The 16265-nt window shown below is 40.9% G+C and overlaps 2 protein-coding genes across 5 annotated transcripts in view; both read right to left on the bottom strand.

Moving 5' to 3' along the window:
- Positions 1-9780, bottom strand: part of wnk4a (WNK lysine deficient protein kinase 4a) — a 45775-nt gene extending 35995 nt beyond the window's left edge. For 2 of the 3 annotated variants that reach the window (XM_078278489.1, XM_078278490.1), the window contains exons 1-2: positions 9605-9780; positions 8682-9350 (exon numbers count right to left, since the gene is read on the bottom strand). In XM_078278489.1, coding sequence (XP_078134615.1) covers positions 8682-9317 — 636 coding nt within the window. In that variant the 5' untranslated portion in view covers positions 9318-9350; positions 9605-9780. The remainder of the gene's footprint in view (positions 1-8681; positions 9351-9604) is intronic. The other variant, XM_078278491.1, reaches the window with a different exon arrangement.
- Positions 9781-10730: 950 nt separating this feature from the next.
- Positions 10731-16250, bottom strand: vps25 (vacuolar protein sorting 25 homolog). Of its 2 annotated transcripts, none has more exons than XM_078279727.1 (6): positions 16151-16250; positions 13842-13987; positions 12623-12676; positions 12426-12514; positions 11820-11895; positions 10731-11564 (listed from the first exon to the last, which is right to left on the bottom strand). In XM_078279727.1, the coding sequence occupies exons 1-6, from the start codon at positions 16195-16197 to the stop codon at positions 11452-11454; spliced, it is 525 nt and encodes a 174-aa protein (XP_078135853.1). In that variant the 5' UTR covers positions 16198-16250; the 3' UTR covers positions 10731-11451. The 2 variants fall into 2 exon arrangements, with proteins under 2 accessions (XP_078135853.1, XP_078135854.1); XM_078279728.1 differs by having other exon boundaries at positions 11826-11895.
- Between the last annotated feature and the right edge of the window lie 15 nt (positions 16251-16265).

The following is a 16265-nucleotide window of genomic DNA, read 5'->3' as shown; positions in this document are numbered from 1 at the left end:
CTGGTCTGAACGTCACCAAAGCTGACACTGTTTGATCTGTCCTGACACAGAAAGCTCCACCCATCAGGTTCTCTAAGCAGGACAATTTATGCTCAGCTTTGTTGGGAACTACTATTTGACTGAGATCTATGACCAGGAGAGCCTTAGAGCCAAAGCCTTTTGAGGTTTTACTTTATGACCCAAATCTCAGCAACAGCCAGCAAACAGAGAAGGTGCTTCCATCCTCAGGGCAGTTTTGTCCTTTTTATTATTGCTTTTTATAAAGCTGATAAATATACTTGACATTCCAAATACCTGGAAAGAATTGAAACACTTTTATTCACTTCACAATCATGTTCTGTATAGATGTTTTTGTGAAAGTCTGTCAAACTGAAATGAAACATGTTGATACTGTATTTCTGGTAACTAGTTTATTTCCACTGTGCTGCAGGAGGGGTGCAGCTGCATAGTATTACACTGACAAACAAGTATGTGATATCATGTGCCACTGGCAACCAGGACCGGATATAGTTTACGAAGTGATGGTATGTAAGCCGTGCCCTTGTCACAGGAAGGCAACATAATTAAAGATTTATGAACCCTCGACAGGCTGCTCACTCAAGGGTCAAAATTACTTTAGAAACCCACAGAGGTTGAAGATAAATGTGAACTAAGATTAATTGATGTTTTCTGTTGACTGAGAAAACACATTACAGTGTTTGTTGATTTGATTTGTATTGCAACTTACTGGACCCCAAACAGGTCAAGCCATTACTGTACACCAATTCATCCCAGGACTCACATCACAACCTAGAGCACATTTACACCTCTGGCACCTCCGTCCTGCACGCTCTGACACACATGGTCAGTTCAGAAATGACCAGAGATGACCCCGTGGGGCACTCTTTTCCCTTACCAACTATGGCCTCAAAGCCATACCAGCTTTTAAAACTTTAGGTCTTTGGTTTGTTTAGGAAGCAGGATTTGTGTCTCTCCAAGGCCCAAACTGCAGGGTGACCACATGTTTTCTTCTAAAGGAACGGCTGTACAGTCACACACTGTCAATACTAAAAACACTGTGGAGAGAGGAGGTATTTCCAAAGTGTACAGCTGATGTTTTCCCCCTATACAATGTACAATATTGGGCTGTCCATCTGCAATAGACACTCGCGAGAGAAACCTGATGGTCGTCAACTTGTCAATAAGTCAACTAGATGAATCAATAGACTTTTTGATAACCAATTTATCATTTAAATACTCAATTAAACAAACTGAAATATGGGGATTTGCTGTTTTTCTCTGTATTAAATCATTGTACTCAGAATATGTTTGGGTTTTTGGTCAATCAACATTTGTCACTATTTTCTTACAGTTCAAACAATTGGCAGATTTAATGGGTATTGAACGTACTCAATGGCTGCAGCCCTATCATCAACTCTGAACAGTTGTCCTGGTGCATACTGTGAGACAAGTCTGGTGACGTCAAAATGTGAGCTTTGGTGACCAAAGAAAAAGTCTGTCTGAAATGTGATACATTCTGTCTGCTACAATCACCGTGTACAAACCATCTCATCAGAATACGACGAAGATGCATTGACGGACGTGATATTGAAAGTGTGATTCTAAAATATTTATTTCCTAATTTATTGGTTTATTTAACGGACGGTGCACGTTAATAAAAAAATATCTATGAATGCGCCGGGGTAAGATTAAAATAAATGTTATTGTAATAGTTCTGATACACATTGATAGACAGAGGGTTATGGTTAGGGTTAATCTGAGAGTTAAGGGAAAGTCCCAGTAAAGGAAAGTGACATAGGCATCGAGGACATAGACACATATTCAAGGAGTAAATATGACAGAGCCATAGATGTGATTACTGTAAACACAAGATTCTTCTAGAGCAGGGATGAGTAACCTTGGGCACGCGTGCCACCACTGGCACACGCTAGCTCAACCAATGGCACACTAGCAATAAGTGTGCAAAAGAGTTTTTGGGAAATGTTCAATCCGAGGAGCACAGCCTGGTATTAATGGTAGTTTGACTTTTTCCCCATCCGCATTCCGCAAAGACCCGCCTACTCGTCCTCTGATTGGCTAGTACTTGTTGTCTTCTTCACAGAATGCGATGCAAAAGAAGAAAAAAAAATAGCACTGCCTAAGCAAGCTCGATAGATGATGGCAGGCTTAATGCTGACAAGAACATTTTTAAATGGTATATTAAAAAGGTTGCTGCCCCCTGTTCTAGAGGAATAGATATTGATGTTATATTGAAAAGGTAAGCCTGGTATCAAAAAACAAGCTTGAAAAACATGATGTAGAGCCAGTGATTGTGTAATATATGGGTCACCAGTATACTATTACTGGAAGCTGGAAAACTTTAAACAAATCTGGACCACTTGCTAAAATCTCTCACAGGAAATATCGATCCAGAGGGATCCCCCAAAAAAAAAAAAGCAGCGACTCAGCATAGACAGAAGCTTTGCCAGGAGCACACTTGTGTACGTAAAAGTACAATAGCTCAGTCATTACATCTGGCAGTTGGAGGAGAACCAGTTTATAATCTGTTTTTTTCCACTTAGTGTTCCCAGTTTTTGGCTGGCAGAGTTACATGTAACTCCCGTTGAGAAGCTTTTTACTGATGACGGATGAAAATAATAAATTTTTTTCATTATTATGATAGGCGGCAGATGAAGCTTATTATCATTTTCAGTCGCTAATATCTTTACATATTCGGGTATGATTTCAAAAGAATATTCTGGATGTTTGCTGAGGTCTCACATAATGTAGAAAAACAAAGAGAAAGTCAGCATACTGTGTTTGTAGCCTGACTCACCTGGCTTATCTAAGATATTGTGTTTAGCTTTCTATTAATCAAATATTACATATGCTATTGTAAACACATTATTGTAATAATAACTCTTGAAGTGAATAATAAGTAATAGTACAAATAATACTTACTCATCTTATATGGACAGGCATTGCAGATTACTATCGTTAAATACAATTTAATAAAGTAAATACAAAAAATGTTATACTAAATTAAATACACCAAATAAACTAACATTTAAGTTTGCAAGACTACAGGAATGGCCTTCAGCAACACTGATTCTTTAACTCTTTGACACCTTCTAGGTGTAGTTCCCTTAGTTAGTAGCATCCACACATCTATTTTCTCAACCCTCTTATCCTGTTAAGGGTCACTGAGCAGGGCTGCAGCCTCCTCCAGCATGGTTTAGGTAAGAGGGGGCGAAGACGTATATAAAAAACACATTCACGCTCACCTTCACACCTACAAGCAAGTTTACTTTCCAACAGAAACGTACAAAAGCACCAAACAGCCCCAGCCACCCCAACAAATGAGTGCACATTTAGTAAAGTAAATTTTTTATGGGTGACACAGTCAGGACTATGCAGAGCTAAAGCAAACAAACAGCCCTCACGTCAAAGTGACGTGCTTCCATTTGTAAATGTAGGCTATCGTCGTGGACCCCTCCTCAGAGAACATTGGCAGGCCCTGATAAGCTGGAACCCGCTGCAGCGTGGGCCCCGTGAGAAAAGACACTGTTGATGTTGGCCACAGTCAAACTGATAGGAAGCCCACACCTTGTGTTGTGTCACTGAACACTAGCCACATTCAGATAAAAGGTTACATAGCCAGGCTTGTACAGTATGAGGCCCAGGCAAGCATGAGGAGAGAGGCAACAGAAACTAGATGCATGCTTTGTTGTTTAAGCTCATAACTTTCACCTCAAAGCAAGAGGTTTATAAGATTTCACAGCTTTAAATTAACCCGGTGCCTTTATGTAAGCTTTAAAACTCTAAGCTTAAAACGTAAACAGTACAGCTTCCAGCTCTTTTAACCAGTAAGCCCACTTTCACTAGAGTATTTGTTCCAACTTTTATCCAGCAGGGGTGATGCAAATCTTCCACCATCATAACTCCTCCTCCTTCCTTCTGTCATTAGGTAACTCTGTTTCCTTAAGACTTTTAAACACACTAGAGTCGAGCTGAAACTAACAATTCTTATTATTATAGATTAATATGTTGATTTTTTGGTTTGATTCGATTGTTTAGTCTATAAATTGTTTTCAAAGCCCAAGGTGACTCCTTCAAATCGCTTCTTTTGTCCGACTAACAATCGGATATTTACAACAATACAACAAATACTCAAATTTAAGAAGCTGGAACCAGTGAATTTTTAACATTTTTGCTGAATAAGTAACAGAAACAATTACCCAAAGCTATTTGAGGCCTTATAGACCCCACAGGCTAATAACACACTGGCCGTCACTATGAGACTAGGAAATGCACAAATTCTTTACATTTGAGAAGGTGGAATCAGTGAATGTAGGTGTGAAACAGAATGACGACAAGGGCTGGGAATTAGTTCCTTAATTACTAGTGCTGACAGTAAAATTATAATTTTTCCGACTCTTCGAGAAATATAAACGTGTTTTTCTACAGAAAACACTTCTTAAAATGTATCAAAAAAAGTCAAAGGCTTGCTGTTTCTCCCTGGTTTGACTTTTTATGCTAAGCTAAGATGACCGACTACTGGCTCTCATATTTAGCGGACAGACACGAGACTGGTATTAATCTTCTCATCAAACTCTCAACAAGAAAGCAAATAAGTACTATATATTTTACAAAATGTCAAACTATTCCTTGAAATGCTGTCAAAACACAAGCAGCCGAGCCAGAATTATACCTTCTAAGTGGCTACATTGTTATATAAATAGAGGAACTACTGTATTTGAATAACAAGGTCACAAATCTTTGGATGCTCAAGACACATTTCAGTTAGTACCAAACTATACTGAGGTTCAAGACCAATGGCAACAATGAAAATGACCTGGTTGCCTCTAGTTGTACATTCAGCATTATAATTAAACTGATACTGTATGCTAGACTTGATTCTGCAGCGATCTAGCATTAGGAATGGCCCTCATAAACACAGATAGTGCTGTAAATACAGGTGGCCGTGCCGCTGTGGTGGTGGAAGTAGAGTATGGCTAATGAATGTGTGTTGGTTTGGGTTTAAAAATGAAACATGAGAGTATAAAAGTGTCTGCTGCAGACTGGAGGCTGAACTAGCTGGGAGCTGCCCTTGAATAAGTTCAGGTATTGCGCAACAAAAGGCCTTTAGGGGCTCACCAAAAAGGACATGTGCAACAGTGCACTCATTCCTATCAGTTACTAAGTAGCTCACTGTGTAGTTACTTGTATGCTGGATAGAAGTTTAACGCTCATGATTTCATATGTGTTGCAGTTTTGTGAAGGCAGCAGTAACAATGACATACAGTAGCAAATGCAGTAGGTTGTGAACAGCCTCAGTGTAGATCGAATGGAAGCAGGAGGAGACCATACAATAGCTCATCCATTTTTTATCACCTCTACATTTCCATCAAAGACAAGTTTATGTTGCCTATATGGCACCTGAGTCCCCTGTGAGCCTGTGGGGGAAGGTTTACTAGGTAGCTACCACCTGGGAAGGTTTCTTTGTGCCTTTGCTTCTTTTAGAAACAGCTCTAAATTGACGGGGAACATGTCTTTTAATTAAAGTTCTTAATAAAGTTATTTCACTACAGATTCCACAAGAGTTTCTTAATTACTGTGAAATGTGTGATAAAATCGGCTTGATAATCAGACTGAATTGCAATTTTATTTTACTTTATTATTCTATTTATTTATCTATCTGTATTGATGAAAAATTGGAGATGTGGGTTGCGACTAACTGATCACTATTAGGATACATTTTCTTACACAAGGCACGGAAAAGCAGCAACAGTAACAACAACAATAAAGGAAAACTAGAAAAAGAAAACTTCACTAGAACCTAAAAAGAACGTAATGAATATAATATTATTCATACAAGGCATACTTGCAGCACATTGTGAAATACATGTTTTTAAAAATTTGGACCGTGTTACATAATATGATATTACATAATACATGATATTTAAAATGTGTAAGGTATGGCAACCAAAAGAATCAGCTCTCAAGTAGGGCTGCAATGGTTACTTTCATTTTCTCGATTAATCTATTAGTTGTTCGGTTTATAAAATGTCAGAAAAAGGGTGAAAAATGTTGATCAATGTTTTCTAAAGCCCGAGATAACGCCTTAAATCTGTCAGTGTTCTTTTTAATTGGAACACTATTTCGGAATTAACTCATACATACTTTCTGTACTGGCATTTCTTGCGTTTTTAACATTAGCTGGTGCTGGTATATGTGCCAGAAACTAAAATTTGCTCATAAATTGTTCATGCAAACATATCATTCAGTCTCTTATCACTTTATCAGAGTATAACAATATGTGCGCGTGTTAGTGGCAATATAAATATAAGCATACATCCACAAAACGTTAGTAGGAATAGGTGAGGGATGCAAGAATAAAATAGAAAAGTACCTGCACCCTTTATTTAGTGTATATCAGCAAAGTTTAAACCCAAGATTGGTCTTTCATATGTTATGATATATATATATAAGTTTAAAGGAGCTCTGATTACTTTTCTCTTGTAATATAGTCTTGATATTAGTTGGCAGAGGTTATGATGGGAGCCCTGTCTTGTATTTTAAACTGGCGTGGGCAGAGTATTGGTGTTGCATGTCATGAAAGAATCTAAATGTACTGTTTACTTTTTGTTTTGCTGGCAGAAAAGGTTACTGTGGACACCGCCCAGACAGACCTGTGTTTACTGTAACGACACTGACAATATACTGCACACCGGAGAACACCTTTAAGTGTCTCAGTAAAAATTACGACTAATTAAATATAAGTGGGAATCAGGTAAAGCAGAGCATTGTTTGAACCCCCCCTCACATTCTCAACAGCTGAACTTAACTGCCTCCAGATTACAGCTCAATCTCTGTAACACATAGTTAAAAACAGCTTAAGGCATTTCCACCTGACTTGTAATGACGCACCTTCAACTGCTACTCCATCAACATTACAGACATGATTGTGTTTAGCCACCAACAGCAAGCTTTTGTGTTCAGTTAAACATTCAGTGGCACATGGGGAGGGCGGCGTGGTGAAAAGCGGCTGCAGCTGAGTCTGTGTCTTTGAGGTTAACGTATCACAACAGTATCCATAATAACAATGGCCACCTTTAAGCTTATTAGGAGCGATTAAGGAGCTTAACTGGGCTCATGTCTTCAGTAAAGAGATGAAATAGCATGCTTGTTTCAAATATGGCCCCAGGCCAAAGAGCTGCAACACAATGTGTTGCACTTTCCACTCCGCAAAAGTTAAAAGCAAAAGGGAATGCTTTGGAAGTCACACCACAAATACTGACGGACCACCACTTGTGTTTGGCTTAAAGGGTGTGAAACAGTTGTAATAGTGCAGGTAAAAGGACATCTGTGCTTCTCAAAGTTTCTACCTTCCCCAGACAACAAGACACCTGTTTTGTGAACTGACAGGTGGGATCTTGAAACAGAAGTCCCAACCTGCTGGTGCTGGAGCTTGAACCCCGGGGGCAGATTGACTTCGCCCTGTGTAACCCCTTACTGTCTGTGCACAGAGCTCAAACGCAAGACAAAGACTATCTCTGTGCATCGTTTATATTGAGCAGCGTGAGAAGGTTCTTTCATGTCTTAAGACAACTTCCAATTGGACTGGTCAGAATAAAAGTGATTGTTGACAGTGGGTATGCAGTCCAATATCAGTGGCAAAGAGTTTAATTTGAGCACATCTTCACACCTAACAAGACTCTCGTAAGTGCCAGATACTGATACTAATGCACGTCACACACAACAGCAAATGTACTTTGGACTTAAATCTTTAAATCCTGCACTGTGCTATCAAACCATGTAAGCAAGAAAAGTGGCAGCTGCTCCCCATGCTGTTTGGTGCCTGCATGCCAAACACTGTGGCATAAGACAAACTTACTGACCCCTCTGTGTGTTTTCATCAGACTGGACAGACAGAAATAGTGTGTGTGAAACTGCAATTGCGCTGTTTCACTTGTTGATGTTTACATGCTACACGTGAGCCAGACATTATATCTCTCAGATCCCTTAGTCCTGCTTCACAGGATGGAAACGTTTCAAAGCGCAAATGGAACTATTATCACACACAAATGCCGACGGCAGATCATCAGAGCTGAATATAAATGATCTATTGACTCTCGGTAGTAGTTGCTAGTTTTGGGCGAGAGGCGTCCACAGAGCTGGCCTTGGTGTCACTGGTTGTTAATAAAAACAGAGATTAAGAGGGGATCATGGCAGGCGGAGTGGGTCAGTTGAAGCTGACAGGATGGGTTGCCATGGATGGGCCTGACACAGCCCAGCTCAAGGTCAACAAGGAATAATAATCAGTAGATTAGCTGCTTCATATCAACTCTGGTGACTTGAGGCTGGGGGGGAGATTAGAGCTGAGTGGGACAGAAAAGCAGGGAAAGTATCAGCCTCTGTACTCGAGGTTTGTTGCTTAGTGAGAGAAAGGAAGATATACTGCAGTATGTCCAATGTAAACTGTAATTCTTTTTTGACTATGTTTAGACAACTTAAACCCTGCTTTATCATTTCTTTTATCAGCAACCATCCAGATATTCAAATAGCAGATACAATCCATTCTTCTTCATTTAAAACTAAATGAAATGTGTGCTGATGAGCTCCTGAATGCACCTTTACATCCGAATTGGCAACTTTACAGTTTTGATCTACAGAGAAATAGAAAAAAGAAGCCATCCTACCTGTAGCTCACACCATGCAACCTCCACTGTTGTCTCTGTGTCCAATCCTTTATAGACCGTCTTGAAAGATCCCCTTCCGATCTCTATGTTGAATTTAAGGTATCTTCCATCAGGCGAGGTTGCCACCGCTTTGGTCTCCACATCCTCTTTCTCTTCCTGCTCTTGCTGCCACTGAGTATCAGACGTGATGCGAGACAAAGTTTTGTGTGGTTTGTTTTGAAGTTCATTGTCAGACTCTGAGCTGGCGTCCTGAGCGCTGGATCTCGGGACGGGATCCCAGTTCCCAGTGAGAGACCCGGAGTCGGGCTCCTGGCTGCTGGGGGGCGTGTTGGAGCTGGTGCCCGGGCTGGAAACAGGGGAAGGCGACGGCGGACAGTCGTCGGTTTTTTCATCTTCTGCTCTGGACTCGGTCAGTGTTGGGATATTCTCAGCTGACCAGGACAAGGCTTTGGAAAGAACGCCGCTGTATAGAGGCGAATCAATGTCCATGCTAATCTTTTGCAGCCCATAAGAGTTTCTTCGTGCGCCCATACCGTGCGTCCTCAGCACGGATGGGACCCGGTATAAGCAGTCGTCAGTCATATCCACAGAGAGGCCTGGGAAACCGCGTGGTATCTCAACCTGTGCATGTGACATTGTAGCAGGTTCAACGCCTGTTTGATTTGGAGCCTAAATGTGGAGATGGCATCAGGACAATAGAGTATCGTTACATTAAGTTCCAAGTTACTTTTCCATGATGTCAGTGACTTTAAACAAAGGCTGACCACAAAATAACGGGTCTGGTAACATGACCAACACGACAAGATTACACACCACTGAACTTCTATGAGCCTACCTGTAGCTATAGTCAACCTTAGACATATCTTCTAAGTAGCCTATGTAAAAACAAAAACAGAAAAGTAAGAGACATGTAGGCTACTTACTCATCACAGCCACTGCGTAAAACAGTTCACATAAACGCATAGTTTTCAAATAACCCGAGTTGTCCTCTTCTCTTTGCCAGGTCCTCAGCCATAACCTCCGGTGAAAGGACAGCGCTGTCTATATCAACAGAGCTCCGGAGGGCTGTGCGTCCTGTGCGCTGCCAGTGCGCGCTCCCAACTCCGCCCCTCGCAGCTTTGACGCGCTATCAAGAGGGAGTACAGTAGGATTGGAGTAGTGTTTACAAACTAGTACTCTTTAAAACCCCAATATGACAGTAGGTTTTCTTTTCATTTTATGCGTAATTGGTGTCCAAAAAGATCTGTGTAATATCTTTAGAATCTAAATTTGGGACGTTTTGTGAGTTGAATAAGATGTTAAAGAAGGGCAGTGTTTCAGAGGATCTATAATCGTTTGTTTCTATTCCTTTCTATTATTTTCCTTGTATTAATTCATTGGCATAGTGCTTCCACTCTTAACCTCACACTGTGCGCAGTAAGCGGCAGAACTCTGCCTCTTTTAATGAGTCCCTCATTGACTTGCACATCTTCTTTAGTTTCTTTTAATGAACATACAACCGATGAGTCGTTTTACTACAGGCTTCTCTCGGTCTGTCGTCACTTAGATTAACCTGAATGAGAGAGATATATGCAGCACAGGAGGGGATGGGGTTGAACGTGCAGCGTAAGAACCTAACCTGCAGGGGGAGCCACACCGCGGAGAGATGTTACTGCAGCTGAAACAGGACACCTTTATCAGCCAAGGCCACACTCGGCCCCACCTGTCACACACACACACACACACACACACACACACACACACACACACACACACACACACACACACACACACACACACACACACACACACACACACACACACACACACACACACACACACACACACACACACACACACACACACACACCTAGAGCTGTATCATGCCCACAGGCAGGAACACACGCAGCACATGATGCGAATGGAACCATCCATTCAGTACAGCTGCAGGCAGAAAGTAGAGCATAACATCTCCATCAGTGTGGTGCAACTCTGCACGTCTGGTTAACGTCATCATTCATGTTTTACACAAGACCTCAAGTCATTTTAGAGAAACAAAAAGGAAGCACATTTAGCAAACTTCTAATTTATTTTCCTACAGGATATGAAAAAAAGAAAGTTGAATAAAGACAGAGAGTATAACAGGAGTGTCACAGTAGCTACTGCACAATAATAGGATGACAGCAATCTGTACATGAAGTCCACTATTATTACACTCAGATGAGTCGAGCCAGGATTTGTGGTCTGAGTCTCTGTGTTGCTTCCCCTACTGGAAGCATTTATTCTGAAAACAAAAAGTCCCCCTGGTGTTGCATTCTGGGAATTTCTTTGGGATGTCAGTTTGAAACAACAGCCGAGCAAAAGGTCCAGAGCTAATTATACTGAGGAAATTTGTTGACAGGGAAAACGGGATAAAACTAGTCGTATTTACAATGTAAAAAGTGTAAAGTTACAGCTGGTGGGGAGACATTTTCCCTAGGAGTATTGAGACATGATAGTACTTAGTCCCCTGAAAGGCCCATTGCATGTTTATATGGCAACGAATGTTACCCGTGACTACTTTAAACACAGTGTCACCTCAAATGCTCTTTTCTCCCAAACACCTAGAAATTATATTGGTTCTCTTCCAATAAGAAAAGGTTTTTGAACAAACCAAAAGGCAACAACAATTGCAGGACCGGCATCCTCTGGGCATTGAGGTGTGAAGCCTTAAATAGCTAAAAGTTAAAATTTGCCTGTGAGGTACAGTATGAGGGCTCCCAGACAGAGTGCGTGTGATTCCAGCACCGTTTCAGAAGAATTTGACCCCCTTTCCATCATCCATGGTGATGATCTCTGCTTTGCCATCGGTTTGTAAAGCCTGCAACGAGCGCAGCAGCATCCACTCTTCTAAACCGTGGAACTCTGGAGAAACAGATGATACAGATATTGTCAGATGCTGCAATAAGAATAATTAACTATTTATACAGCCAAACAAAGTGACAAGGTGCTTAAAAATGAGAAACGCATGACTGAATCATTTCAGGGCTACATTTGGAGAGGAAAAAAAAAAAAAAATCAGGCAATTAAAAGTAGAAAAATAAAAGATAACATATCCTTTCTCTACATGATTACATTTAAACATGCCGATTCATCTTAACATTTAAAATGGTGCCATACCTTCACCTTCTGTGTCGTCCCCATTGGACAACTCATAGAGTGTAAACACAGAGTTAACCATCCCGTTTTTGGAAACCTGAAATGATAGAGAACAGAATAATGGTCACTCTGAGAAAATCTGAATTAATAACAAGTATTTTCCTCTCACATTTGAGGACAGAGCTAGGACAGTGTGTTTTTCCCTTTCTTTTGGGAACTATATGTGGACATTGAGAAAATGCCAAAATCCATTGACTGCCTCCTAAGACATTTATGGCTGTGTTGCGTCTCTGAAAACTGACTGTATTGTATAATTGCAGATGATAAAAGGAAATCAAAAATCTGGTTAGGCATACACATGGGCAAGAAATCAGCTTTCTCCAGGAGAAATCTAGCTGGGGGGGGAAAAAAATCATGATTACGGAAACTCGTCTCTCATTAATATGACATTTAAGAAATCAGGTTATTGCAGAAAGCCGACTATAACCCAGAGTCGTGTAATTGCGACATGTAGCATTTCATAAAATTCTAAAGCAGTAGCGGCAACATTTAAGCAGGGACAGGTCGCAGTTGCTAAATGTATATAGTGTACGTTGTACAGTATGTGTCTGACATGTGATGACTTACCCACTGGTATATTAACTTTCCCCATTCCTCCGGTCGTCTCCACATGACTAAACACCGAGACTTGTTTTTGTCCAACCAGTCAAGGTTCCCTGAGGTCAGAAGACACAATGATAACAACAAATGTTTATTACTGCTGAAATGAATTTGAGACAATGACATATATACAGTATATTCTTAATCTCAACACTGACATGTACCTTTTTTCCTCAATTCCTCAAACACAACTTGAATTGCTTCCATTGACAGTTTTCCTGGAATTCAGTTAAGGGCAAACAAAAAGTAACAAATGTACAGGAGTACAATCAATGTCTTGAAGCTAGTTTGAATTTCAAAACTTCTCATCTTGCTCTCAGAGCATAAATGGGCAAATTAAAGCTTTAGCGCGTAACTTTTTGACATTAATGAACGTCCAATTACACATGACCGTCGGCAGAAAAGGCAGTTGGACTGATCAGTCTCCCAGAGTTGGTCAAAAATATGCCTCGGAAAACACCGAAGAGACGAGACGTAATACGTCTCCATAACAGCAGGCGGCGCTAATCTGTATTGTCGCCCAAAAAATGAAAACCGGCAGCTGATTGGACGAACGCGTCACGTGGGTCTGGCTGCAGCTTCCGGATTTTGGATTTTTCAACCGGCCATTAATGGGGACTCATTCAGAATACGATCTCATGTTGTACTAAAATAGTTCACCAAAACATGTTTCTGAAAACATTTTAAGCGAGAAATAGGTCATGCAGTTGCTGAATCTGTCTTCATTTCAGATCGACAAAGGTCAGTTTAAAAGATTTTCGGCAGATTTTGAGAGGCTTAGTCATGCTCATCCCGCTTGCCATTTCCGGGCGAGTCCCGACTGCCCTGTCTCTGACTGAGCATGTCAGGTCGGCCAAAATGAAGGCCGACGGCTCCTCCAATGGACGACGGCACGGAACACACCGAACAGACTCGAGTCACTGACCTCGCCAGACTGTCCGACGGCCGATTATCGGCCCGGTGTTTAGCTGCCTTTAGACGACGATGTGAGAAATCTGAGGAGTTCCCCTTTAACTCCAGTAACACCAAGAAAACTGACTTATGGGGGTAAAATAGGTTGAGTGACGATGATATGAGAAACTTATATTCACCAAAATAAAGAACCTCAAAATAAAGTGACTAATTCAACACGGGCCACTTCAGCTGAGTGGAGAGCAGCTACTGAGGTAACATTGTACTAAAAAACATTGAAAACCAACCCTGAATTTAATGAACAACACCAATACCCAATGGTTAAAGTGTAACTGTATGTCCCAATGAAGGAGGCATCCTATAAACCATTGGCTAGCAATCCATGTTAGGCTAATCCTGCAAACATGAGACAATATGGATTTGAAACTGGTATTTTAGGATCTTGGATCCACATGTGGACTGTTAGGATACGTTCTATCTTCTTGTTGTTGAACACGGGGCTTTCCTGAGCCTCCATGATGTCCAGGGTGTAGAGCTTGTGATGCCGGCAATAAGACAGAGCCAGGGAACACCATGCCGCCAGCTGTTTCTGTCTTGTTTCAACATTGGGCTGTAGCCTGTCCGCAAAGAAATGAGCAAAAGATGTCACCACAAGGTAAACAGTAAGCCAAAGGCAAAGCACACACGAAACAAGATACAATCTATTTGTAAATGTAGTGAATACTGAGTGTAGCGCTCGCTTTCCCTAAAAGTATAGCCTATATATTTAACCTGACAGAGAAGCTTTCATTTTGTGTGTCATGCTTTAATGTGACAGCTTGTTCATGTTATATGCTATTTGGAGTTTATTTTACTTTTTTATTCTTTCTGCATGTCTTTCTGTGTGTATGTGTTTTGTGAATATCTGGACCCATGTGTATATATATCCATACCATTTCTTTTACTTTTGGTTTAGTGTCTTAATGTTAAAATCTTAACGTTAATTGTACGACATACAATGATATTTCTGACAATAGTGTGCTTCCTGTTTTGTGTCAGCAGTTTGTGGAAGGCCTATTCCTGTTGCACAGAACCAGGTCCATAAAGAATTTGGTGTGGAAGAACCTGCCTGGCCTGCACAGAGCCCTTACCCTTAACCTTTGGGATGAACTGAAACACAGACTGTGAGCCAGACCTAATCACCCAACATCAGTGCTGGGCCTCAATAACGCTGTTGTTGCCGAATGGGAGCAACTCCCTGCCTTGTGGAAAACCTTCCCAAAAGAGTGGAGGCTGTTACAGAAGATTAACACCCATGGTGTATTACATTTCGGAATGAGATGTTCAATAATCACCACGTCATGCTTGAGCCCTGCTGATCTATTTTATGATAATTTACGCAGAATAATCAGCATTTATGAAGAAAAGTGACCATATCAGAATAAAGTCAACAACACACTATAAAGATTTTCTTTGGGGGATTTTCCGCCTTATTAAGACAGGACAGTAGAGGTGTGAATCTTCCCTGATCTCCCGATTCGATTACGATTATGTCAGCGATTCGATATCTCAATGCATCACGATGCGTCAAATACATTTTTTCTATTAAAGCCATATAGGATGGTTTAATTCATAGCTTTTCAAGCTTCAAAAACAAAACATTCTGCAGTGCTCTAATACTAAATAAATTGGATGCATAAAACTACAGCACTGAGCACATGGCACTTCCTGAATGTGCAAAACATAACAGAATATGTAAACAGAAAGGTTGTTAGGCCTACATTAAATTGTAAACAGAAATAATCGATTATGGCCCGGCCGACTATCGATGCAGCATCGTCCATGTCCACGATCCGATGCATCGATTATTTGATTAATTTCAACACCTCTACAGGACAGCTAGGTGAGAAAGGGGAGAGAGAGGGAGGGAAGACATGCACGAAATTGTCACAGGTCGGACTCGAACCCTAGACCTCTGCGTCGAGGCATAAACCTCTAATTCTATGTGCGCCTGCTCTACCCACTGAACCAACATGGCCACAAAAACACACTTTAAAACATTTGCAGTGATTTCATTTCGTTTTACAGGAATTTCCGCACTGAGGGTTTTGAGGTTGTTGTTTTTTTTCTCGAGCCGGTGTTACACCAAAATGTGTCACCCTGGAGGATCTGCTACAGGAAAAAGACTGATGTGCTGACCAAATACTGTCAGCTGAGATGTCAATGCTTTACAGACACATCTATGCACTACTGCTATCTTAATACTCAGGGGTTTGTATTCTTCTTAGCAAAATGTATGACGCCATTTATAGCTTTAAGGTCACACATTCTGGTAACAGCTATTAAAATATAGCGTGTTATACATTATACAGCTGAAATTACAAACCACTGTTCACCAGGTCACATAATCTGATGGGTAACACAATTGGCTGTAACACTGTTCAATAGTTGGTGGGCATGTAAATTGAAGCAGTGTTGGCTATCAGCTAACAGCTAAACTCATTCTCCGAACTTGCACACACCAGCGTTAATTAACCAGATGTTGATGTTTATAAATATTCATATGCAGTGGGGGCTTAACAAGTCGACAAGTGGAGCTGTTACACACACGTTAGAAAGCCAGTATAGGTGCAAAATAAATCCACTTCCCTAGCAATGTGTTTCGTTTAGCCAGGTAGCGCCGGCTAACATGGTGTTAGCTCTCAAAACAACACACTTCGATTCAATATCAAATAAACAATAGAGGCTAATAAGCAGAGTTGATACATGTTTTAAATGTGGTTCAGAAAAAGTTGACTCACGTAAAAAACGGTGGGAAATTGTATTGCCAGGGCCACTCAAAACTCATTGCAGTTGATGCGGTGTTCACAGCTGACAGCTTCCGGAAGCGCGTCCCACCTCTCAAATGGTTCCGAC

The sequence above is a fragment of the Sander vitreus genome, chromosome 21 (genome assembly GCF_031162955.1).
Source record: "Sander vitreus isolate 19-12246 chromosome 21, sanVit1, whole genome shotgun sequence".
Lineage (NCBI taxonomy): Eukaryota > Metazoa > Chordata > Actinopteri > Perciformes > Percidae > Sander > Sander vitreus.
The sequence above is the reverse complement of the archived record's forward strand: the minus strand, read 5'-3'. Positions and strand labels throughout refer to the sequence as shown.